This window comes from Oncorhynchus kisutch, linkage group LG17, assembly GCF_002021735.2.
Source record: "Oncorhynchus kisutch isolate 150728-3 linkage group LG17, Okis_V2, whole genome shotgun sequence".
In the NCBI taxonomy this organism is placed as follows: Eukaryota; Metazoa; Chordata; class Actinopteri; order Salmoniformes; family Salmonidae; genus Oncorhynchus; species Oncorhynchus kisutch.
The window spans coordinates 82,289,912-82,313,056 of record NC_034190.2 but is presented as its reverse complement, the minus strand read 5'-3'; the positions used below and the strand labels follow the sequence as shown (position 1 = coordinate 82,313,056).

Below are 23,145 nucleotides of genomic sequence, written 5' to 3'. Positions count from 1 at the left end.
GCTACATTATCTCCAGAGTAACATTCCGTTTGGATTCACCAGGCTACATTATCTCCAGAGTAACATTCCGTTTGGATTCACCCGGCTACATTATCTCCGGAGTAACATTCAGTTTGGATTCACCAGGATACATTATCTCCAGAGTAACATTCCATTTGGATTCACCGGGCTACATTATCTCCGGAGTAACATTCCGTTCGGATTCACCAGGCTACATTATCTCCGGAGTAACATTCAGTTTGGACTCAACAGGCTACATTATCTCCGGGGTAACATTCAGTTTGGATTCACCAGGCTACATTATCTCCGGAGGAGCAGTAGAGGAATGTCTTCTTCTCAAAATGACAGCCGTTGTCGTTGCATTTTTTGTGTACATGTGTCCACTAATGACGATAGCATTACCCAGCATGCACTACCAACAGCTACTGTTTTGGATAATGTAAATAGTGTCTAAATGAAAACCAAATAAGATATCTTGAGGTGTAACTTATTCGTTTATTTTAATTCCACACATTTTTCAAAAAAATTACAAAATACTCAAATGGAGAGAGAACACAGGACTCACTTTCTTATTATTTCTACTTGTTGTTTACATTGTCATGTCGTCATCCCCATGGTGACTACTAATATATACAATATGCTTCAAGATACCAGTTATATATATAAATCTTAGCCGGTCAGAATGTATAGACATTCTGCTATTGCTGCTTGGAAATGAGAAGATAAACCATTGACAACACCTAACATCCAAGGGTTTGGAGGAGAGGAGAGAGAACACTAAAAGGCAGGAAGAAGAGGGTAGTGTCAGATGGAAGAGTAGGAGGGTGTCAGATGGAAGAGGGTGTCAGAGAGAGGAGGGTGGTGTCAGAGAGAGGAGGGTGGTGTCAGAAAGAGGAGGAGGAGGGTGTCAGAAAGAGCAGGCCGTCAGAAAGAGGAGGGTGGTATCAGAAAGAGGCGAAGGGTGGTATCAGAAAGAGGAGGGTGGTGTCAGAAAGAGGAGGGTGGTGTCAGAAAGAGGAGGGTGGTGTCAGAGAGAGGGTGGTATCAGAAAGAGGAGGAGGGTGGTATCAGAAAGAGGAGGAGGGTGGTGTCAGAAAGAGGAGGAGGGTGGTATCAGAAAGAGGAGGAGGGTGGTGTCAGAAAGAGGAGGAGGGTGGTGTCAGAAAGAGGAGGGTGGTGTCAGAAAGAGGAGGGTGGTGTCAGAAAGAGGAGGCAGCAGCAGATGAAGAGGAGTACATGAGATGAGTGAATGTGCATTGAACAGACAAACAGAGCACATGGACGGACCAGAGAGGAGTAGAAGGAATTCAACCATAGGCTAACATAGGATAGGTGAGAGCTAACAGCCAGTTGACTGGTATGACAGTCAGGTGAACGGAACAGAACAGTCAATGGCATGGCGTACAGTACACTCAACACCCCCGGGATTGAAGGGGAGGCCAGGAGAAGCTGTGCAGGCTGAGGGGCCGGCTGAGGTGCCGGCTGACCAGCCAGCAGGGGAGAACAGCGAGAGCCTGGAGGCAATAGGACCACCAACATTACAGCTCCACTTCCTAGAATCTGGTCCCAGTACTGGGCCCACGTCCTCCCATGTAGCTAGGCCTGTTAGATAGAATCTGGTCCCAGTACTGGGCCCACGTCCTCCCATGTAGCTAGGCCTGTTAGATAGAATCTGGTCCCAGTACTGGGCCCCTGTCCTCCCATGTAGCTAGGCCTGTTAGATAGAATCTGGTCCCAGTACTGGGCCCACGGCCTCCCATGTAGCTAGGCCTGTTAGTCACAGTGAATATGGCAGCACAGCACACATTATATCAGGATCCCCTCATGGAGGAGACGCACTAGCCTGGTACCCTAGGAGTTGTCAAGACGGCACAAACATACCAGGCTAGAGAAGTCTTGCTGTAGCAGCCACACTTCGGACAAATAGAGGAGTGAGGAAACCAGGGTTATCATCACCACCACCACCCGCAGTTCCCTCTAGCACCCTTGTACAAGTCCGGTCACCCACAGTCAGATCAGAACACACGTTGGGGTCTCAGTGTAGCTTGAAGACACGAAGACAATTTAAAACATTTGTATAAGAAAAATGTAAAACAGGTTTAAAAATCTGCCTATAAACTTTAAACGTTTCTTAATTATGTCGACTCAATACCGATGTCGAGTAGAGTGTCAAAACCAATTAAAAGCACTGAGAGATTCTATCTAGTCTTCCACAAAGAGTAGTAACCTAACATCCATTGAGTAGTAACTGAGGGATTCTATCTAGTCTTCCTTGGAGTGCAATAGATGATGTCTGCATCAGGGTATTGTACACTACAGGATAGGGCAGGGGGATATGCTGATCCATAGATGACTCAGTGACTCTGAGATATAGTCAGTCCTCTTCAAGGGTCTCAAATCATTAACTCGACCCAGTAAGTTCAGGCATTCTGTCTGACAATATGGTGCTTGTCAAGAGGTGTATAATGAAAGGAGGTGGATGGGACAGTCTTGTGTACGTGAGAGTTTGGGGCTATAACAGCTCTCTGAGGTACCCCACACCACAGGACTGGGACCATCGCTGTTAGAGTCTGGGGCTATAACAGCTCTCTGAGGTACCCCACACCACAGGACTGGGACCATATCGCTGTGAGAGTCTGGGGCTATACAGCTCTCTGAGGTACCCCACACCACAGGACTGGGACCATCGCTGTGAGAGTCTGGGGCTATAACAGCTCTCTGAGGTACCCCACACCACAGGCCTGGGACCATATCGCTGTGAGAGTCTGGGGCTATACAGCTCTCTGAGGTACCCCACACCACAGGACTGGGACCATCGCTGTGAGAGTCTGGGGCTATACAGCTCTCTGAGGTACCCCACACCACAGGACTGGGACCATCGCTGTGAGAGTCTGGGGCTATAACAGCTCTCTGAGGTACCCCACACCACAGGACTGGGACCATCGCTGTGAGTCTGGGGCTAGACAGCTCTCTGAGGTACCCCCACACCACAGGACTGGGACCATCGCTGTGAGTCTGGGGCTAAACAGCTCTCTGAGGTACCCCACACCACAGGACTGGGACCATCGCTGTGAGAGTCTGGGGCTATAACAGCTCTCTGAGGTACCCCACACCACAGGAATGGGACCATCGCTGTGAGAGTCTGGGGCTATACAGCTCTCTGAGGTACCCCACACCACAGGACTGGGACCATCGTTGTGAGAGTCTGGGGCTATAACAGCTCTCTGAGGTACCCCACACCACAGGACTGGGACCATCGCTGTGAGAGTCTGGGGCTTTAACAGCTCTCTGAGGTACCCCACACCACAGGACTGGGACCATCGCTGTGAGAGTCTGGGGCTTTAACAGCTCTCTGAGGTACCCCACACCACAGGACTGGGACCATCGCTGTGAGAGTCTGGGGCTTTAACAGCTCTCTGAGGTACCCCACACCACAGGACTGGGTCCATCGTTGTACCCTTTGGCTGTTCTAGTAATGTCACCCCCCCCCCCCCCGTTAAAACAAGGCATAATGCTTCAGAACACAATAACATATTGGAGGTTTATAAATGACTTGGTTCAGAGTCCACACCTAGTAACAATTATAATAATAATAATTATATGTATATATATATATATATATATATACTATTTACAGACTCAAAAAATGCCATGCTGCAGCTTTTCGTTCAAATGATAAAAACCTCCAATAAGGTATTAAAATAACAATAGCACTTTGTTTTGAATCTTTACGTGGATATAAATGTCTGGAACGTTCTTTTCTCTGCCTGGTTTCCTTTCCATCGACTAGCACAGTGAACGTGTGTTACCTACAAACACGTTGTGGAAGCTTTTAGAGGAGGTTTCATGCAGGAAAGTCACAATCAGTCTTGAAGTCGGTGCCACTACTAAGGCTATAGTTACACCAAACAAAAGTCTCTCAATGTTCTTTAAAAAAAAACAACGAAAAAAAACAAACAACCCACAAACAAGGAAGGAAAAACAGAAAAATCCTCCTCTTTTTTTTCTTCTTCAGTTTTTGTTGTTCTTCGTAATGGTAAATGTTTGGAGGAGCGGAGATCGAGTTCCTCTGACTGACAGACCGCTCTGTAACTACTTCCTGTTCCTGTGTCCTAGGCAACTTCCTGCGTCCCCATTGGTTGGTTACAGTTGCTTGTCGCTTTCCTTCTTCAGCCGGCTAAAACACAAACGAAACAAAACACGCGTTAGCATCACCACCAATTTGTATAGAAATATATCAGAACGTCCCTGCACCACTACCAAGATTTATATACACACACCGATATTCTCACAGGTGGTATTGTATTACAAAGTTGGTCACAAGCTGGAAAATCTGGAACAAAGCCGCTGAAATCCTTTGTACAAGCGTGCATTTAACCATTTTAGAATTCACCACATCAGTAAAATTGCAAATAAACATAATATGCCAAATTTGGATAATGGTCTGTATAATTTCATGTCCAATGCGAATACAGACAGACTTGCTCCACCAGCCCATATACAACAGTGACTACATATACATATATATATATATATAGATCCTATAGGCTCACACTCTGAAAATGCAAAGTGCAGAGTAACTTCTTAAGGTAAAACATCACTTGCCATCAGGTTTTTCTGTAAAAGGAGTCCATTTCTGGAACTCGAGATCACTTGAAACGTCTGCATGATCTTACAAAAATCACACAAATGAAAATGAAAATCTTTTTAAATTAGCAACAAGAATTTATAACCACAGATGAACCATTTTATATTATGTTGAATATTTGTTCTGTAAATATTAATTAATTATTCTTATTTTAAAGTCCATCTAAGAACTGTTGGCTGTCTAGAGTAGTCTTTTACCTCTTCTGTCAGTGTGTAGTGAATGTGTATTTTGAAGTGTGTGTGTGTGTGTGTCTCTCTGACCTGTAATAGTCCTCTTGGCCAGGAAGTGGGCCACCGTGCATGTGGTGATGTCCATGCAGCCACTGCTGTTCCATAGCTAGCCGCTGCAGCTCTGCAGACTGGGCATGCATGGCCTGGAGCTGGTGGGCTGCGGACATCTGGGGAGGAAGGTCCCGGGGGTACGGAGTACCTGGAGACAGGAAGGCAACACAACAGGATCAGGCCACAGGCTTGACTGCCAATAGAGATGCCACTGGTGGATAAATCCCTTGCCACACTATGGAGTCGACCCACCAGACGAAACTGCTCTGACTCGGATACACCACATCACCAAGGGTATGTGGACACCTGCTCACCGAGCATCTCATTCCAAAATCACGGGCATTAATATGGAGTTGGTCCCCCCCCCCTTTGCTGCAATAACAGCCTCCACTCTTCTGGGAAGGCTTTCCACTAGATGTTGGATCATTGCTGCTATAACAGCCTCCACTCTTCTGGGAAGGCTTTCCACTAGATGTTGGAACATTGCTGCTATAACAGCCTCCACTCTTCTGGGAAGGCTTTCCACTAGATGTAGGAACATTGCTGCTATAACAGCCTCCACTCTTCTAGGAAGGCTTTCCACTAGATGTTGGGACATTGCTGCTATAACAGCCTCCACTCTTCTGGGAAGGCTTTCCACTAGATGTAGGAACATTGCTGCTATAACAGCCTCCACTCTTCTGGGAAGGCTTTCCACTAGATGTTGGAACATTGCTGCTATAACAGCCTCCACTCTTCTGGGAAGGCTTTCCACTAGATGTTGGGACATTGCTGCTATAACAGCCTCCACTCTTCTGGGAAGGCTTTCCACTAGATGTTGGAACATTGCTGCCATAACAGCCTCCACTCTTCTGGGAAGGCTTTCCACTGCAGGTACTTGCTTCCATTCAGCCACGAGAGCATTAGTGAGGTCGAGCATTGATGTTGAAGCATGAATTCTTCACGCCACAGAACGAGTTTGCAACCGACAGACAGACTCTTTTTTACACGCTACACGCTTCAGCAGTTCCCGGTCCCGTTCGGTGAGCTTGTGTGGCCTACCACTTCGCAGCTGAGGCGTTGTTGTTACTAGATCTTTCCACTTCACAATAACAGCACTTACAGTTGACTGGGGGAATCTCTAGCAGGGCAGAAATTTGACAAACTGACTTGTTGGAAAGGTGGCATCCTATGACGGTGCCACGTTGAAAGTCGCTGAGCTCTTCAGTAAGGCCATTATACTGCCAATGTTTGTCTATGGAGATTGCATGGCGGTGTGCTCGATTTTATACGCCTGTCAGCAACAGGTGTGGCTGAAAGAGTTTGAAGGGGTGTCCACATCCCTTTATATATATATCATGTCTTTTCTTTTGACATTGTCCTTTTCAGCCCTATTCTAGCAACTATGATTTGTGTGATGCCAGTTCAGTACGGCTCGGCTCAGTACGGCTCGGCTCAGTACGGCTCGGCTCGGTACGGCTCGGCTCAGTTTAGTACGGCTCGGCTCGGTACGGCTCGGCTCAGTTCAGTACGGCTCGGCTCAGTTTAGTACGGCTCGGCTCAGTACGGCTCGGCTCAGTTTAGTACGGCTCGGTACGGCTCGGCACGGCTCGGCTCAGTACGTCTCGGCTCAGTACGGCTCGGCTCAGTACAGTGAAAATAAGATCGGACATTGATATGCTCTAGATTGTTCTTACCGAAGACCGGGTGTCGCAGCATCTCATGTTCGTGTGGGTTCTGTCCCAGGAGGGGGTTGGGGATTGCGCCGGGCGGGTAGGGGAAGCGGGCGAGGTGGGGGCCTCCTGCCAGGGGGTCTACGAGGGGGTGCCCCCCCGAACCTGGAGGGCACACAAGACATTCACCACCACCTGCACAGAGTCAGAACACCAAAAGGTCAGTGTACAATTATACATACAGTTTATCATGATACATGACACAGTAGTAACCTGACACCCAGATAGTAGTAACCTGACACCCAGATAGTAGTAGTAACCTGACACCCAGATAGCAGCAGTAACCTGACACCCAGATAGCAGCAGTAACCTGACACCCAGATAGCAGCAGTAACCTGACACCCAGATAGCAGCAGTAACCTGACACCCAGATAGCAGCAGTAACCTGACACCCAGATAGCAGCAGTAACCTGACACCCAGATAGCAGCAGTAACCTGACACCCAGATAGTAGCAGTAACCTGACAGATAGTAGCAGTAACCTGACACCCAGATAGTAGCAGTAACCTGACAGATAGTAGTAACCTGACACCCAGATAGTAGCAGTAACCTGACACCCAGATAGTAGCAGTAACCTGACACCCAGATAGTAGCAGTAACCTGACAGATAGTAGCAGTAACCTGACACCCAGATAGTAGCAGTAACCTGACACCCAGATAGTAGCAGTAACCTGACAGATAGTAGCAGTAACCTGACACCCAGATAGTAGCAGTAACCTGACAGATAGTAGCAGTAACCTGACACCCAGATAGTAGTAGTAACCTGACACCCAGATAGTAGTAACCTGACACAAGATAGCAGTAACCTGACACCCAGATAGTAGTATCCTGACACCCAGATAGTAGTAGTAACCTGACACCCAGATAGTAGCAGTAACCTGACAATAGTAGTAACCTGACACCCAGATAGTAGTAGTAACCTGACACCCAGATAGTAGTAGTAACCTGACACCCAGATAGTAGCAGTAACCTGACAATAGTAGTAACCTGACACCCAGATAGTAGCAGTAACCTGACACCCAGATAGTAGCAGTAACCTGACACCCAGATAGTAGCAGTAACCTGACACCCAGATAGTAGCAGTAACCTGACACCCAGATAGTAGCAGTAACATGACACCCAGATAGTAGCAGTAACCTGACACCCAGATAGTAGCAGTAACCTGACACCCAGATAGTAGCAGTAACCTGACACCCAGATATTAGTAGTAACCTGACACCCAGATAGTAGCAGTAACCTGACACCCAGATAGTAGCAGTAACCTGACACCCAGATATCAGTAACCTGACACCCAGATAGTAGTAACCTGACACCCAGATAGTAGCAGTAACCTGACACCCAGATAGTAGCAGTAACCTGACACCCAGAGAGTAGTAACCTGACACCCAGATAGTAGTAACCTGACACCCAGATAGTAGCAGTAACATGACACCCAGATAGTAGCAGTAACCTGACACCCAGATAGTAGCAGTAACCTGACACCCAGATAGTAGCAGTAACCTGACACCCAGATAGTAGTAACCTGACACCCAGATAGTAGTAACCTGACACCCAGATAATAGCAGTAACCTGACACCCAGATAGTAGCAGTAACCTGACACCCAGAGAGGAGCAGTAACCTGACACCCAGAGAGGAGCAGTAACCTGGCACCCAGAGAGGAGCAGTAACCTGACACCCAGAGAGGAGCAGTAACCTGACACCCAGAGAGGAGTAGTAACCTGACACCCAGAGAGGAGCAGTAACCTGACACCCAGAGAGGAGCAGTAACCTGACACCCAGAGAAGAGCAGTAACCTGACACCCAGAGAGGAGCAGTAACCTGACACCCAGAGAGGAGCAGTAACCTGACACCCAGAGAGGAGCAGTAACCTGACACCCAGAGAGGAGTAGTAACCTGGCCCAGATAGCAGTAACCTGACACCCAGAGAGGAGTAGTAACTCGACCCAGATAGCAGTAACTATCCAGTCTATGGGTGTCTCTGAATGTCCTAGAGTGGCCCAGACAGAGCCTGGATTTGAACCTGATCTAACATCTCTGGGGAGACCTGAAAATAGCTGTGCAGCAACGCTCCCCATCCAACCTGACAGAGCTTGAGAGGATCTGCAGAGAAGAATGGGAGGAACTCCCCAAATACAGGTGTGCCAAGCTTGTAGTATCATACCCAAGAAGACTGGAGGCTGTAATCACTGCTTCAACAAATTACTGAGTAAAGGGTCTGAATATTTCATTAAAAAATTGACTCCAAAATCCATTTTAGAACAAGGCTGTAACGTAACAAATTGTGGAAAAAGTGAAGGGGTCTGAATACTTTCAGAACGCTCTGTGCATATATATATATATATATATTATAAGGGCATGCTACAGCTGCTAGGGATCCACAGATCCATTAGAGGTTATAGTCATCAAGGCGTACCAAATACAAAGGCCAATCAACTGGGCTAGCAACAAAGTCATTAAGAAAATAGCTATTGAAAATGTGATATATAATCGCCATATTTGCGTACAGCATTGTTTTAAAATCAGAAAAGAAGTGATGCTTAAAGTTGTGATATAAAACGCTTCACTAGAAGTTGGCAAATAAATGTAAAACTTTATGTTAATCCAGTAAGAAATGTTTCTGTGTGGCCAGGTGTGTCACCTTGGTGCAGGGAGTCCTGCTGGTGAAGGTGCAGGTGTGAGTGGATGTGGGAGTGCTGGTGGTGATGAGGCGTGATGTTGAACATCTGAAGCCTGGCGATCGGGTCGTTGGCCACCGCCGCCATCCTCTCGGCGTGCAGCCTCTCCGCCGCCAGCCGCTCCGGGTAGCTCATGTCTGGTCTGAGCTGGGGTCCCGCGGCCAACGCCAAACGCTCCCTCTCCAAGGGGTTGAGACCTGGGTGGAAGGAGGCGAAGGGGTGCGGTCCTGCCATGGATGGTAAGGAGATGGCCCCGTGTCGGGCGAAGTGCTCCATGGGGTTCGCTGAGGGGTGCATGCCTTCTAGTTCCGGGGGTTTGTGTTCGAACCCAGGCTTCATCCTCTCTCTCAGCTCCCTCTCCCTCATCTCTCTCTCCCTCATCTCCCGCTCTCGCAGCTCGCGCTCCCGCATGCCCGGGTCGGCGTTGTAGAGGCCAGGCATGTGATAGGCCATCAGGGGGTCGTTGGGGTTGAGGGAGACGAAGAAGGGGTGGTTCCTATTGGTCGGGGACATGACGTGGGGGCGGGCGTACTCGCTGAGGGTGCGCAGGGCGGGCGTGTCGGGGCCGATGTACGGGGGCACCGCGGCGATGGAGGTAGGGGGGCCATCGAAGGGAGGACGCATGTGGGCGGAGCCACCCATCTGGGGGTCACCCATACGGCCGTCGTGACACGAACTGGAGGCTTTCTGGAACAAATAGATATGTACAGAGGTTACACACACACTGGGAGGTTATTACATGTTATAAAGGGGGGATAACGTGTAAGAAGGGTACAGGTTGTAAAGTGGTTGTAACAGGTTATAACAGGTTGTAAGGTGGTTATAATAGCTTGTAAAACATTATGCGGTTACAATATGTTGTAAGCTTGTAACAGGTTATAAGGTGATTATAAGTAGGTTGTAACAGGTTATAAGGTGATTATAACTAGGTTGTAACAGGTTATAAGGTGATTCTAACTAGGTTGTAACAGGTTATAAGGTGATAACTAGGTTGTAACAGGTTATAAGGTGATTATAACTAGGTTGTAACAGGTTATAAGGTGATTATAACTAGGTTGTAACAGGTTATAACTAGGTTGTAACAGGTTATAAGGTGATTATAACTAGGTTGTAACAGGTTATAAGGTGATTATAACTAGGTTGTAACAGGTTATAAGGTGATAACTAGGTTGTAACAGGTTATAAGGTGATTATAACTAGGTTGTAACAGGTTATAAGGTGATTATAACTAGGTTGTAACAGGTTATAAGGTGATTATAACTAGGTTGTAACAGGTTATAAGGTGATTATAACTAGGTTGTAACAGGTTATAAGGTGATTGTAACTAGGTTGTAACAGGTTATAAGGTGATTATAACTAGGTTGTAACAGGTTATAAGGTGATTATAACTAGGTTGTAACAGGTTATAAGGTGATTATAACTAGGTTGTAGCAGGTTATAAGGTGATTATAACTAGGTTGTAGCAGGTTATAAGGTGATTATAACTAGGTTGAAACAGGTTATAAGGTGATTATAACTAGGTTGTAACAGGTTATAAGGTGATTATAACTAGGTTGTAACAGGTTATAAGGTGATTATAACTAGGTTGTAGCAGGTTATAAGGTGATTATAACTAGGTTGTAGCAGGTTATAAGGTGATTATAACTAGGTTGTAACAGGTTATAAGGTGATTATAACTAGGTTGTAACAGGTTATAAGGTGATTATAACTAGGTTGTAACAGGTTATAATGCAATAGGTTTCAACAGTTTGTAAGGAAAAGGTTAGACAAATGTGACTCGTTTCAGGGAACTGGGTGTATATCTAAATATATATATGTCACTACTTCACAGGAGCACCGTTTGAATGTAAACATCATATTTTATTAAATTGGGGGGCAGAAAGGCCTTCTGGGACATGGGAACTTTCATGAGCCTTAATAACAAACTTGTATACCATCTGTAAATACGAATAAAATGGTTAAATTACGAGCCTAGTTGGTTTAGCCACAGAAAAAGTCAACAACCTTCCTGCTAGTCATGATTGGCTGAGATAATGAGTGGGCTGGACATGCCGAGAGATGAGTTCGGATTGGCCATGTAGCAGGGTTCTGTCTATAATATGAGCTGGTAGGTATATGTAGGTATTCCTTTCTAACGCAGATTTAAAAATAAAAAAAGAACACAGTAGAACTGCATAAGTGTTGCTCTCCACTTTCTGGAGGACTCCATTTTGAAATCAGTGGAATTAGAGTATGATAGCTAAGGAGCTGGAGAAAATTCTGGCGTTTGATTGCAAATATGCAGACGGAGCTAGCTAGCTGCTAGCTACATGTCTAAACAAAAGACTCCACTATGCAAGTAACTATTTCAATAGAATGTTGATGATGTCACTGCGACAACTGTCGATAGACGTAGCTGGTAAATTCGCTCTGTCTATCTACTCCGATTTCAGAGCACTCGTCTGTGTGCCAGAGCGCAGAATAACTGACAAATTTACGAAAACGCTCAAAACCCGTTGAAGATGGCCAGTGTCCGTAAACGTGCTCTCTGAACGCTTCGAGAGCGGAGCGCTCTGCATTTACGAGCGTCCAATCTTACAGAGTTACAGAGCACACTCTGGCACTCCAGATTAAATTTACAAACACACCTGTAGTATAAACCAGCCTTTAGTCTTGAAATCTTTGATTGTTTAGCACATGGCCTCACATGTGAATCCTTAAAGAGATGGGTGGGGCTAAAGCTGAGGATGTGAACGATGCTGAACGGGTGTAGACAAAGAAGAACTCTCCAGTAGGTACCAAAACATTCAAGGGCTACTTTCTCAAAAGGGAGGTTACAAGTTTATCAACTTTCAAAGCAGAATTACTTTCCCATTGTTCCTCAACTGTAGCGTATGATGTACCATTTTCTAGCTCTGAGTCTCTACTTTTATCCAAATGTAAAAAACACCATTTAAAATAAGACTACATAAGACCTAATCTAGCTAGTCGATCACAAATACTCTAGTACGAATGAGAAACATAGGAGGTTTTCGAACAAAATGTGGTTTCAATTCCCAGCGTGAAGTTGAGAGACAAAATACACCAAACCCTCACCACAGCTCTCTCCTGCTCCTTCTCTCTTTCCCGTTCTCTGTCTCGTTCCTTCTCCCTCTCCTTCTCCTCCCGGGCTTTCTGCTCGGCCTCCCTCTTGACCCGCTCCAGCGCCTCTTCTCTCTTCTTGGCCAGTTTAGAAGCAGCCAGAGGAGTAAAGTAGAAGTCTGTTCTAGCACACGTGTTGTACCCCCGGTCCAGGTGCTTGTAGAACCTAGGAGACACACAAAGGGAAAACAATGTTAATATATACTAAGGAAGCAATGTTTGGCTAAAAATACTTCCAATGAAATACACATTAATATATAGTAAGGATGTAGAGTTTGGCTAACAATACTTCAATGAAATACACATTAATATATAGTAAGGATGTAGAGTTTGGCTAACAATACTTCAATGAAATACACATTAATATATAGTAAGGATGTAGAGTTTGGCTAACAATACTTAATGGAAATACACATTATAGTTTATTATCTGATTAGAAACAAAGATCCTGACTACCTCTATCAACAGACATGGGATATAGTTTATTATCTGATTAGAAACAAAGATCCTGACTACCTCTATCAACAGACATGGGATATAGTTTATTATCTGATTAGAAACAAAGATCCTGACTACCTCTATCAACAGACATGGGATATAGTTTATTATCTGATTAGATCAAAGATCCTGACTACCGCTATCAACAGACATGGGATATAGTTTATTATCTGATTAGAAACAAAGATCCTGACTACCGCTATCAACAGACATGGGATATAGTTTATTATCTGATTAGAAACAAAGATCCTGACTACCGCTATCAACAGACATGGGATATAGTTTATTATCTGATTAGAAACAAAGATCGTTTGGTTTGCTGATTATTCAACAGTATCTCTATTCTAACCACTCCATGTATCTGTGCTGAGGAGATCCTCTCTAGCCATTAACAGATCCTCTCTAGCCATTAACAGATCCTCTCTAGCCGTTAACAGATCCTGCCTACCCCCATTAACAGACCCTGTCTACCCCCGTTTACAGATCCTCTCTAGCCGTTAACAGATCCTGCCTACCCCCGTTAACAGATCCTGCCTACCCCCGTTAACAGATCCTGCCTACCCCCGTTAACAGATCCTGCCTACCCCCGTTAACAGATCCTGCCTACCCCCGTTAACAGATCCTGCCTACCCCCGTTAACAGATCCTGCCTACCCTCGTTAACAGATCCTGCCTACCCCCGTTAACAGATCCTGCCTACCCCCGTTAACAGATTCTGCCTACCCCCGTTAACAGATTCTGCCTACCCCCGTTAACAGATCCTGCCTACCCTCTTTAACAGATCCTCTCTAGCCATTAACAGATCCTGCCTACCCCGTTAACAGATCCTGTCTAGCCATTAACAGATCCTGCCTACCCCCGTTAACAGATCCTGTCTAGCCATTAACAGATCCTGTCTAGCCATTAACAGATCCTGCCTACCCCCGTTAACAGATCCTGCCTACCCCCGTTAACAGATCCTGCCTACCCCCGTTAACAGATCCTGCCTACCCCCGTTAACAGATCCTGCCTACCCCCGTTAACAGATCCTGCCTACCCCCGTTAACAGATCCTGCCTACCCCCGTTAACAGATCCTGCCTACCCCCGTTAACAGATCCTGCCTACCCCCGTTAACAGATCCTGCCTACCCCCGTTAACAGATCCTGCCTACCCCCGTTAACAGATCCTGCCTACCCCTGTTAACAGATCCTGCCTACCCCCGTTAACAGATCCTGCCTACCCCCGTTAACAGATCCTGCCTACCCCCGTTAACAGATCCTGCCTACCCCCGTTAACAGATTCTGCCTACCCCCGTTAACAGATCCTGCCTACCCTCTTTAACAGATCCTCTCTAGCCATTAACAGATCCTGCCTACCCCGTTAACAGATCCTGTCTAGCCATTAACAGATCCTGTCTAGCCATTAACAGATCCTGCCTACCCCCGTTAACAGATCCTGCCTACCCCCGTTAACAGATCCTGCCTACCCCCGTTAACAGATCCTGCCTACCCCCGTTAACAGATCCTGCCTACCCCCGTTAACAGATCCTGCCTACCCCCGTTAACAGATCCTGCCTACCCCCGTTAACAGATCCTGCCTACCCCCGTTAACAGATCCTGCCTACCCCCGTTAACAGATCCTGCCTACCCCCGTTAACAGATTCTGCCTACCCCCGTTAACAGATCCTGCCTACCCTCTTTAACAGATCCTCTCTAGCCATTAACAGATCCTGCCTACCCCGTTAACAGATCCTGTCTAGCCATTAACAGATCCTGTCTAGCCATTAACAGATCCTGCCTACCCCCGTTAACAGATCCTGCCTACCCCCGTTAACAGATCCTGCCTACCCCCGTTAACAGATCCTGCCTACCCCCGTTAACAGATCCTGCCTACCCCCGTTAACAGATCCTGCCTACCCCCGTTAACAGATCCTGCCTACCCCCGTTAACAGATCCTCTCTAGCCATTAACAGATTCTGCCTACCCCCGTTAACAGATCCTGCCTACCCCCGTTAACAGATTCTGCCTACCCACATTAACAGATCCTGCCTACCCCCATTAACAGATCCTGCCTACCCCCGTTAACAGATCCTGCCTACCCCCATTAACAGATCCTGTCTACCTCTAACAGTGCATGTGTGTTCTGGCAGTATGTGTGCGCGCGTCAGGTCATACCGTGCTGATTGGCTGGCATGGCTGGGCGTGTTGACGACGGTAGGCTCGGGGGAGGGGCTCCGAGGAGGGGGCGGAGGGCTCTCGGGCTCCTCTGATTCGTCGAGAGGTTCCTCCTTGATGTGTACAGGTGGGACGGAGGGACCTGGGCAGGCGGAGCCGATGGAGGCTGGGAGGGGCATGGAGATGGAGGAAGAGGGGGGCTGGAGGCCTGCTGGTAGAGAGGAGGATGAGGAGGGGGGAGGACAGCCAGAGGAGGAGAGGGGCAGGACAGGGGCGAAGGGGTGAGGAGGGAACGGGGACTGTTGGGGTGTGTTGGGGTGGGAGGACGGTGATGGTCCAGAAAGGGGAAGAGGAGGAGGAGGAGGGTGATGCTGGCTGCCTCTCTCTCTCTCTGAAAGGGGGAGATTCTGGGACTGGGTGAGGACAGGGGGCTGGGCTGGTGGAGGCTGGAGCTGCTGGCCTGGGCCCTGGGGCATGAGCTGGAGGGGAGGAGGGTGGGCAGGAGGAGGGTGGTGGGCGGACAGGGAGGAAAGGGGCTTGAGGGCGGGTGGAGGGGGCAGGTTGGAGGGCATCTGGGGGAAGGGGGGCGCTGAGAGGTGTGGAGGCCCGTGTTTGTGAGACTGAGGGTCGCGGTTGGGCATGTGGGGGATGGGTGTGGTGGGAGGGGGCTTGATGTGGGGCATGGACATGGAAGGGGCGGGGTGTAGGGGCTGCTCGCGGTGCGGCTGATTGGACGAGCCACCCTGGGACGACGATGATTGGCTGGGGGGCGTGTGGGCCCTGTGAGACGGCTGCTGCGATTGACTGAGAGGGAGCGGGGAGGGCGGGACCTGAGACTGGGGGCCCAATGGGAAGCTCTGAGGGGGCAGGGAGTGGTGGTGGGGCAGGTGAGAGGGGCCAGTTTGTAGTGGGTGCGGCATGGATGATGGGTGGGGCAGCGGGCCGTGGAACGTGCTCGGTAGCGACTGGGTGGAGCCTGGCGGTCCTGGGGGTGGAACCTGAGACAACCCCTGCTGCGGAGAATGAGGCGAGGGGGAGGGCCGCCGCTGTGGGTGGATGGATGCCCCTGATTGGTTGAGAGAGAGGGGGCCGGCCTGTTGGGGCATGGAAGGCGGTAGAGGGAGTGGAAGAGAAGTGGGGGGTGCGGAGGAGGGTGGGATCTGGGGGACCAGTGAGGGGGCTGAGGAGGACGTGGAAGGTAATGGAGGGGTGGTGGAACGACCACCCGAGGTCCCTGGCTGACAGGACTGGATAACCGGAGGGTGCTGCGACTGCCCCTCTCTCTCTCTCTCCCTCTCTTGTCTCTGCAGTAGGAGCAGCTGTTGCTGGGCGGAGGAGTCCGAGTCACTCTCCCCGTCTCGGGGGCTGGGGATGGAGGGCGAGGAGCTGCGGTTATCCTGGTCGATGTCTTTAGCGTCACTGCTACACTCCTCGTTGACGCTGTGCCCATCGGAGCTCTCGCCCTCTCCCTCGCCCTCTCCCTCGCATTCTGACGGCGAGTCGGACCGACCCAGCTCCTGTGGAACAGGGAAGAGAGCAGTGAATTCCATACCACAATGGTTGTCATCATGAACACATCTCCGTACACTCGGGAGAATAAATGTCCGGGAAGAGAACAAAAAGGCTTGGTATGAGCACTGTAGTAACATATAGGGGCCCGTATCTAAAGCATTAGAGATTGCTGATCTAGGATCAGGTCCTCCTGTTCATATCATTTTATTCATTTTGTGCAAATCAGGCCCTGGCCTTTTAGTCATTTCAATACTGCCGCCCAACCCCAGACATTAAGACACTATTCCAGAATACAGCCCAACCCCAGACATTAAGACACTATTCCAGAATAGAGCCCAACCCCAGACATTAGACACTATTCCTCAACACAGCCCAAATCCAGACATTAAGACACTATTCCAGAATAGAGCCCAACCCCAGACATTAAGACACTATTCCAGAATACAGCCCAACCCCAAACATTAGACACTACAGCGCCTTACAAAAGTATTCATCCCCCGTGGCGTTTTTCCTATTTTGTGGCATTACAACCTGTAATTTAAATCGATTTGTATTTGGATTTCGTGTAATGGACATACACAAAAAAAGTCCAAATTGGTGAAATGAAAAAAATTACTTGCTTCAAAAAAAGGGACGAAAGATAACCTTGAAGGAGTGGCAAAGCTCCACAGTGGAGTTTGGAGTATCTGTCTATAGGACCACTTTAAGCCGTACACTCCACAGAGCTGAGCTTTATGGAAGAGATTGGAGTATCTGTCCATAGGACCACTTTAAGCCGTACACTCCACAGAGCTGAGCTTTATGGAAGAGTGGCCAGAAAAAAAGCCATTGCTTTAAGAAAAAGACTCCCCAAATATATGGAAGAAGGTACTCTGGTCAGACTAAAATTGAGCTTTTTGGCCAGCAAGAAAAACGCTATGTCTGGCGCAAACCCAACACCTCTCATCACCCCGAGAACAACATCCCCACTGTGAAGCATGGTGGTGGCAGCATCATAATGTGGAGATGTTTTTCAGCGGCAGGGACTGGGAAACTGGTCAGAATTGAAGGAATGATGGATGGCGCTAAATACAGGGAAATCCTTGAGGGAAACCTGTTTCAGTCTTCCAGAGATTTGAGACTGGGACGGAGGTTCACCTTCCAGCAGGACAATGACCCTAAGCATACAGTGAAAACAACACTCGAGTGGTTTAAGGGGAAACATTTAAATGTCTTGGAATGGCCTAGTTAAAGCCCAGACCTCAATCCAATTGAGAATCTGTGGTAAGACTTAAAGATAGCTGTACACCAGCGGAACCCATCCAACTTGAAGGAGCTGGAGCAGTTTTGCCTTGAAGAATGGGGAAAAATCCCAGTAGCTAGATGTGCCAAGCTTATAGAGATGTACCCCAAGAGACTTGCAGCTGTAATTGCTACAAAAGGTGACTCTACAAAGTATTGACTTTGGGGGGGGGGGGGGGTTCTTGTTGTTGTTGGTTCTTCAAAGTGGTAGGAATGTGTTGTGTAAATGTGTTGTGTAAATGTGTTGTGTAAATCAAATGATAAACCCCCCCCCCCAAAAAAAATCTATTTCAATTCCAAGTTGTAAGGCAACAAAATAAGAAAAATACCAAGGGGGGTGAATACTTTCGCAAGCCACTGTATTCCAGACATTAGACACGATTCCACAGCTACCCAACAGACACTGGTTTGAGACTAGCTAAGTCACCTGGGTCTTGGACTTTTTGGCACTTGTCCTGTTGTCTGTGTCCTCTGTGTCTGAGGCTCCTCCCTTCTCTCTCTGGCGTTTGGCACTCTTCATAGGAGACTCCTCCTTAATCTTCTGATGACAATCAATCAATCAATCATCCATCATATCATACTGGTATTGTCATTTCCCAATCAGGCTTTCAAACATATTCACCTGGTATAGAATCTGAATGATAGGGAGTGCTAAGGACCTAAACACTAATGCGCCTGTGTGTGAGTCAATAAGTGTGTGTGTATGTACAGTTGAAGTCAGAAGTTTACATAAAGCTTCCCCAAATATATTTAAACTCCGTTTTTCACAATTCCTGACATTTAATCCTAGTAAAAAATCCCTGTCTCAGGTCAGTTAGGATCACCACTGTTTTAAGAATGTGAAATGTCAGAATAATAGTAGAGAGAGTGATTTATTTCAGCTGCCATGTATTTCATCACATTCCCAGTGGGTCAGAAGTTTACATACTCAATTAGTATTTGGTAGCATTGCCTATAAATTGTTTAACTTGGGTCAAAAGGTACAGATAGCCTTCCACAAGCTGCCCACAATAAGTTGGGTGAATTTTGGCCCATTCCTCCTGACAGAGCTGGTGTAACTGAGTCAGGTTTGTAGGCCTCCTTACTTGCACACGCTTTTTCAGTTCTGCCCACAAATGTTCTATCGGATTGAGGTCAGGGCTTTGTGATGGCCACTCAATACCTTGACTTTGTTGTCCTTAAGCCATTTTGCCACAACTTTGGAAGTATACTTGGGGTCATTGTCCATTTGGAAGACCCATTTGCGACCAAGCTTTAACTTCCTGACTGATGCCTTTCAGGTTGTCGGTATAGGACTCGTTTTAATGTGGTTTTGATCATTTTGTACCCGTTTCCTCCAGCATCTTCACAAGATCCTTTGCTGTTGTTCTGGGATTGATTTGCACTTTTCGCACCAAAGTACGTTCATCTCTAGGAGACAGAATGCGTCTCCTTCCTCAGCGGTATGACGGCTGCGTGGTCCCATGGTGTTTATACTTAAGTACTATTGTTTATACAGATGAACGTGGTACCTTCAGGCTTTCGATATTGCTCCCAAGGATGAACCAGACTTGTGGAGGTCTACAATTTTTTTTCTGAGGTTTTGGCAGATTTCTTTTGATTTTCCCGTGATGTCAATGAGTTTGAAAGTTGACTTTGAAATACATCCACAGGTACACCTCTAATTGACTCAAATGATGTCAATTAGCCTACCAGAAGCTTCTAAAGCCATGACATCATTTTCTGGAATTTTCCAAGCTGTTTAGAGGCACAGTCAACTTAGTGTATGTAAACTTCTGACCCACTGGAATTGTGATACTGTGAATTATAAGTGAAATAATCTGTCTGTAAACAATTGTTGGAAAAATGACTTGTGTCATGCACAAAGTAGATGTCCTAACCAACTTGCCAAAACTATAGTTTGTTAACAAGACATTTGTGGAGTGGTTGAAAAACTCGTTTTAATGACTCCAATATAAATGTATGTAAACTTACGACTTCAACTGTGTGTGTGTATATGTATGTGTGTGTCAGTGAGTCTATAAGTGTGTGTGTCTGTCTGTGTGCCTCTGTGTGTGTCTCTCTCTGTGTGTGTGTGCCTCTGTGTGTGTCTCTGTGTGTGTGTGTGTCTCTCTCTGTGTGTGTGTCTCTCTGTGTGGTGTGTGTGTGTGTGTGTCTCTGTGTGTGTGTCTCTGTGTGTGTGTGTGTCTGTGTGTGTGTGTGTCTCTGTGTGTGTGTGTGTGTGTCTCTTTGTGTGTGTGTGTCTCTTTGTGTGTGTGTGTGTCTCTGTGTGTGTGTGTGTCTCTGTGTGTGTGTGTGTGTCTCTGTGTGTGTGTGTGTCCCTGTGTGTGTGTGTGTGTGTCCCTGTGTGTGTGTGTGTGTCCCTGTGTGTGTGTGTGTGTGTGTATGTCTGTGTGTGTGTCTGTATGTCTCTGTGTGTATGTGTGTGTGTACTCTACCTTGCTGGGTTTCTTCATGGGGTCTGTCTTGCTGTCAGTGCTGTCTGTGGAGGCTGCGGAGGGGGAGGTACGGCCACTAGACCGCAGGTCCTCATTGGTTGGAGACGCTCGTCCATCAGGACTGGCTGTCTGCTTCTTCCGGCCACTACGAAGCGTCGACATCTACACACACGGAGACAGAATAATTACTTGATGATGAGTGTGTGTGTGGACGATAGTGTGTGTGTGGACGAGAGAGAGAGAGTGTGTGTGTGTGTGTGGACGACAGTGTGTGTGTGGACGACAGTGTGTGTGTGTGTGTTGACGATAGAGTGTGTGTGTGTGTTGACGAGAGAGTGTCTGTGTGTTGACGAGAGAGTGTCTGTGTGTTGACGAGAGAGTGTCTGTGTGTTGACGAGAGAGTGTCTGTGTGTTGACGAGAGAGTGTCTGTGTGTTGACGAGAGAGTGTCTGTGTGTTGACGAGAGAGTGTCTGTGTGTTGACGAGAGAGTGTCTGTGTGTTGACGAGAGAGTGTCTGTGTGTTGACGAGAGAGTGTCTGTGTGTTGACGAGAGAGTGTCTGTGTGTTGACGAGAGAGTGTCTGTGTGTTGACGAGAGAGTGTCTGTGTGTTGACGAGAGAGTGTCTGTGTGTTGACGAGAGAGTGTCTGTGTGTTGACGAGAGAGTGTCTGTGTGTTGACGAGAGAGTGTCTGTGTGTTGACGAGAGAGTGTCTGTGTGTTGACGAGAGAGTGTCTGTGTGTTGACGAGAGTGTCTGTGTGTTGACGAGAGTGTCTGTGTGTTGACGAGAGTGTCTGTGTGTTGACGAGAGTGTCTGTGTTGACGAGAGTGTCTGTGTGTTGACGAGAGTGTCTGTGTGTTGACGAGAGTGTCTGTGTGTTGACGAGAGTGTCTGTGTGTTGACGAGAGTGTCTGTGTGTTGACGAGAGTGTCTGTGTGTTGACGAGAGTGTCTGTGTGTTGACGAGAGTGTCTGTGTGTTGACGAGAGTGTCTGTGTGTTGACGAGAGTGTCTGTGTGTCGACGAGAGTGTCTGTGTGTCGACGAGAGTGTCTGTGTGTCGACGAGAGTGTCTGTGTGTTGACGAGAGTGTCTGTGTGTTGACGAGAGTGTCTGTGTTGACGAGTGTCTGTGTTGACGAGAGTGTCTGTGTGTTGACGAGAGTGTGTGTGTGTGTTGACGAGTGTGTGTGTGTGTTGACGAGAGTGTGTGTGTGTTGACGAGTGTGTGTGTGTGTTGACGAGTGTGTGTGTGTGTGTGTGTTGACGAGAGTATCTGTGTGTGTTGACGAGTGTGTGTGTTGACGAGTGTGTGTGTGTTGACGAGTGTGTGTGTTGACGAGTGTGTGTGTTGACGAGAGTGTCTGTGTGTGTTGACGAGAGTGTGTGTGTGTGTGTGTGTACTACATACCGATCCTCTGTTGCGTCTGGTCTTCATGCTATGTTTCCCGCTGAGTCCATCCTCATCCTCTTTGACGGGTTTGAACATAAACGGAGGCGGGTCCACGGGCTTCTCGATGGGGGGCAGCTCGCCGTACTTCTTAAAGTGGATACGACAGTCTGTACACAACAAGATGTTCTCTCTGCCCCCGTGGTGCCAGTCCTTAGAGGCTGAGAGAGACGGGACATGCATTTTAGTCATTGAGAAACAGCTTCCTGTCAGTCAAAGACAGGGGATCGTCTGCTACAGATGTTCTAGTTACAAACTAGTCATTACACCCTTCAGACAGACAGGTGTACTGAGAGAAACACCCTTCAGACAGACAGGTGTACTGAGAGAAACACCCCTTCAGACAGACAGGTGTACTGAGAGAAACACCCTTCAGACAGACAGGTGTACTGAGAGAAACACCCCTTCAGACAGACAGGTGTACTGAGAGAAACACCCTTCAGACAGACAGGTGTACTGAGAGAAACACCCCTTCAGACAGACAGGTGTACTGAGAGAAACACCCTTCAGACAGACAGGTGTACTGAGAGAAACACCCCTTCAGACAGACAGGTGTACTGAGAGAAACACCCCTTCAGACAGACAGGTGTACTGAGAGAAACACCCTTCAGACAGACAGGTGTACTGAGAGAAACACCCTTCAGACAGACAGGTGTACTGAGAGAAACACCCCTTCAGACAGACAGGTGTACTGCGAGAAACACCCCTTCAGACAGACAGGTGTACTGAGAGAAACACCCTTCAGACAGACAGGTGTACTGAGAGAAACACCCCTTCAGACAGACAGGTGTACTGAGAGAAACACCCCTTCAGACAGACAGGTGTACTGAGAGAAACACCCCTTCAGACAGACATGTGTACTGAGAGAAACACCCTTCAGACAGACAGGTGTACTGAGAGAAACACCCCTTCAGACAGACAGGTGTACTGAGAGAAACTCCCTTCAGACAGACAGGTGTACTGAGAGAAACACCCCTTCAGACAGACAGGTGTACTGAGAGAAACACCCTTCAGACAGACAGGTGGACATCTGAAACCACTTTTTGGCTCTGCCAGTTATGGTGACAGTGAAGCAGCTGTGTTAGGGGGAGACCAGAGATAACCAGCTGTGTTAGGGGGAGACCAGAGACCAGAGATGACCAGCCGTGTTAGGGCGAGACCAGAGATAACCAGCCATGTTAGGGCGAGGCCAGAGATAACCAGCCATGTTAGGGCGATACCAGAGATAACCAGCTGTGTTAGGGGGAGACCAGAGATAACCGGCTGTGTTAGGGGAGACCAGAGATAACCAGCCGCGTTAGGGCGAGACCAGAGACCAGAGATAACCAGCCATGTTAGGGCGAGACCAGAGATAACCAGCCATGTTAGGGCGAGACCA

At 47.8% G+C, this 23,145-nt stretch overlaps 1 protein-coding gene across 4 annotated transcripts in view; it reads right to left on the bottom strand.

Moving 5' to 3' along the window:
• Positions 1-475: 475 nt before the first annotated feature.
• The window catches only part of LOC109880767 (arginine-glutamic acid dipeptide repeats protein), a 24,501-nt gene continuing 1,831 nt past the window's right edge, over positions 476-23,145 (bottom strand). For 2 of the 4 annotated variants that reach the window (XM_031794797.1, XM_031794798.1), the window contains exons 3-11: positions 21,729-21,928; positions 20,319-20,480; positions 18,308-18,421; positions 15,088-16,604; positions 12,392-12,602; positions 9,280-10,003; positions 6,606-6,776; positions 4,909-5,077; positions 476-4,177 (exon numbers count right to left, since the gene is read on the bottom strand). In XM_031794797.1, coding sequence (XP_031650657.1) covers positions 4,144-4,177; positions 4,909-5,077; positions 6,606-6,776; positions 9,280-10,003; positions 12,392-12,602; positions 15,088-16,604; positions 18,308-18,421; positions 20,319-20,480; positions 21,729-21,806 — 3,180 coding nt within the window. In that variant the 5' untranslated portion in view covers positions 21,807-21,928 and the 3' untranslated portion in view covers positions 476-4,143. Of the gene's footprint in view, positions 4,178-4,605; positions 4,672-4,908; positions 5,078-6,605; positions 6,777-9,279; positions 10,004-12,391; positions 12,603-15,087; positions 16,605-18,307; positions 18,422-20,318; positions 20,481-21,728; positions 21,929-23,145 lie in introns of those variants that run through there. The other 2 variants (XM_031794795.1, XM_031794796.1) reach the window with 2 other exon arrangements.